The sequence below is a fragment of the Alosa pseudoharengus genome, unplaced genomic scaffold (genome assembly GCF_046254945.1).
Source record: "Alosa pseudoharengus isolate Yale_2024_CS ecotype anadromous, Long Island Sound unplaced genomic scaffold, YU_APseudo_1.1 YU_APseudo_1.1_scf_2, whole genome shotgun sequence".
NCBI classification, from domain to species: Eukaryota; Metazoa; Chordata; class Actinopteri; order Clupeiformes; family Clupeidae; genus Alosa; species Alosa pseudoharengus.
In genome coordinates, this window is record NW_027468663.1 from 39499498 (window position 1) to 39501997 (window position 2500).

At 46.0% G+C, this 2500-nt stretch overlaps 1 protein-coding gene across 2 annotated transcripts in view; it reads right to left on the reverse strand.

The window, feature by feature from the left end:
- The window catches only part of inpp4b (inositol polyphosphate-4-phosphatase type II B), a 181704-nt gene extending 179346 nt beyond the window's left edge, over nucleotides 1-2358 (reverse strand). Inside the window, exon 1 of one of the 2 annotated variants that reach the window (XM_076294963.1) lies at nucleotides 2141-2358. In XM_076294963.1, coding sequence (XP_076151078.1) covers nucleotides 2141-2173 — 33 coding nt within the window. In that variant the 5' untranslated portion in view covers nucleotides 2174-2358. The remainder of the gene's footprint in view (nucleotides 1-2140) is intronic. The other variant, XM_076294962.1, reaches the window with a different exon arrangement.
- Between the last annotated feature and the right edge of the window lie 142 nt (nucleotides 2359-2500).

Here is a 2500-nt window from a genome sequence, read left to right on the forward strand (position 1 = left end):
TCTGCATAGGCACACGCACGCACGCACACACACGCATGCACACACGCACACACGCACGCGCACACATAGCTCCACATGTGTTTTGTATCCTGTGATACCATGCAGCAGCTGCAGGCTGGTATCCTGGGACTGTGCTGTGGGGTCTATATTGAACTATAAAGAAGGGGGCTGACTTCTGTCATTCACTTCAATGCAGACTGCTTCCTGTTGAAATGAATAGCGATCCTCCCGAAGGCACAAAGGAAAGATTTCCAATTACTTTTTTCATTTGAGTCTGTAGTCATTTTCAATTGATCTCTCTTTTGCTTTCTTTCTGATTTACTCTCTCTCTCTCTCTGTCTGTCTGTCTGTGTGTCTGTGTTTCTCTCTCTCTCTCTCTCTCTCATATATATAAGGAGGAAAATCTAACAACCAACTGCTGTGCACAGAGGTGGTTAAGGAGAAGCAGTTCTAATCCTGTACAAAGTTTCTTCTTCAAAAGAAGAAACCTTAAGTACAAGACTGTAATTAGTTCTACAGAATACAAACACATATGCACACACACACACACACACACATTAACACACACACACACACGCTAACACACACAGACACACACAAACACACACAGACACACACAAACACACACACACACACACACACACACACACACACACACACACACACACACACACACACACACACACACATTTCTATGTACATCTCTCCATTTCTCTTTACAAAACTACATCTAAACAGCAAGACACACGCATCGTGTGGCTCATCAGGAGAGCCTTGATCATATGTATTGAATGCTTGATCTGTATGAGAATGAGGCATAATTCAACTACACACCCCATCATCACACCGGCTTCAAAAGACTGAATTAGGGATGGAGCCAAACAAGACCCAAACCACTTCAAGGACGCCGAGAGTTCCATCACCACTGCTCTGTCATTACAAGACAGACTCTCCGAGTACACCCTCGCCACCCAGCCACACAATGTAAATGTAAAATGTAATGTAAATCAGGTTTATAGGCCAAGTATACTTGCGTATAGTGAGCTGCCTTGCTACAGCGGCGCTCGGGGAGCAGTGAGGGGTTAGGTGCCTTGCTCAAGGGCACTTCAGCCGTGGATGTGGGCATGGGAGAGCAGTGCTCAACCACTTCCCCCACCCACATTTTCCCTTCTGGTCAGGGATCAAACCGGCAACCCTTTGGTTCCAAGCCCGAAGCCCTAACCAGTAGGTCACAGCTGCCCCCCCAATCATACCTACCACATTCAGCTGTATTATGATATTAATTAATTAAACACACACACACACACAGACACACAGAGAGAGAGAGAAACTCCTATTCACACAAAATCTCATCCACTCAGGTTCCACACTAATGATCAAAGCAGGTTGTTTTATTAAGGCATGCTCTCCTGTGTCTGCGGTAGACCCCTCAGCATGAACACAGTTAAAGTGACACCTTTTACAGAGTTCCCATAAACCATAATGATGCCTCTTGGGTGCACTGATTATACACCCTATGTAGTCCACATAACATTGAAAAATGGATGTGAGAGTTTAGGGTTCAACAGAGCCATATTTAAAGAACAGTGTTGTAGCGGAATACTCAGGAGAATTTCACCTCTCTGAGTCTGCTGTGGGCCACACACACAGACACACACTTATGCACACACATATACACACACAAAATCACACACACATGTGAGTGAATGAGCTAATGAAGTGTGAGTGACACTACCCACGAAGGCTCCATAAACCCTAATGACCCCCATAGGGCCACCTTCTACACTCTACTCATGGAGACACATGAACGCAGAAGGCTACAGTCAAGTGTGGAGTTATACCAACACTCAGCAAAGCCAACCTCATTGGAAATTCAAATAGAGTCTCCAAAGTTATTGCAGTGTATGGACAAATGTTATCTTGCGCCTGACCAAGCAAAATGTCACACACGGTCCTTCAACTGCTACAGCCTCATCATATACTTTCAGTCTACAAACAAACACATACACACACACACACACACATACACACACACACACACATACAGTATGAATCCTCACCACTGACACTGTTTGCAAATCAGGCATTACATGACAACATTCCACTGTCACTAAACTACATTGCCACTAGTCATACATACCCTTCTCTTGAGTATCCGAAAGCATGAATCCATATCTGTTGACCCTATGGACCAGTCATTCACAGCCACTGGTTCTCTATGAGGACTTCAGGGCTCATTATGAGCTCATCCCATCCATGCACTGCTCCATAAGACGCGCTAAGAGGCTAGCCGACAGGACAGCCTGGCGTGGTGGAAGGGGAAAGCACAGGAGCCTAACACAGCAAACACCCAGCTGCATGGAGAGAGAGAGAGACGAGCCGGTGCGCTAACTTTGGCATGTCCTGTCACTCGAGTGCTGGAGGCAGACAGACTAACATGAAGAGAGAGAGAGAGAGAGAGGGAGAGGGAGGGAGGTAGAGAGCGATTGAGAGAGGGGGG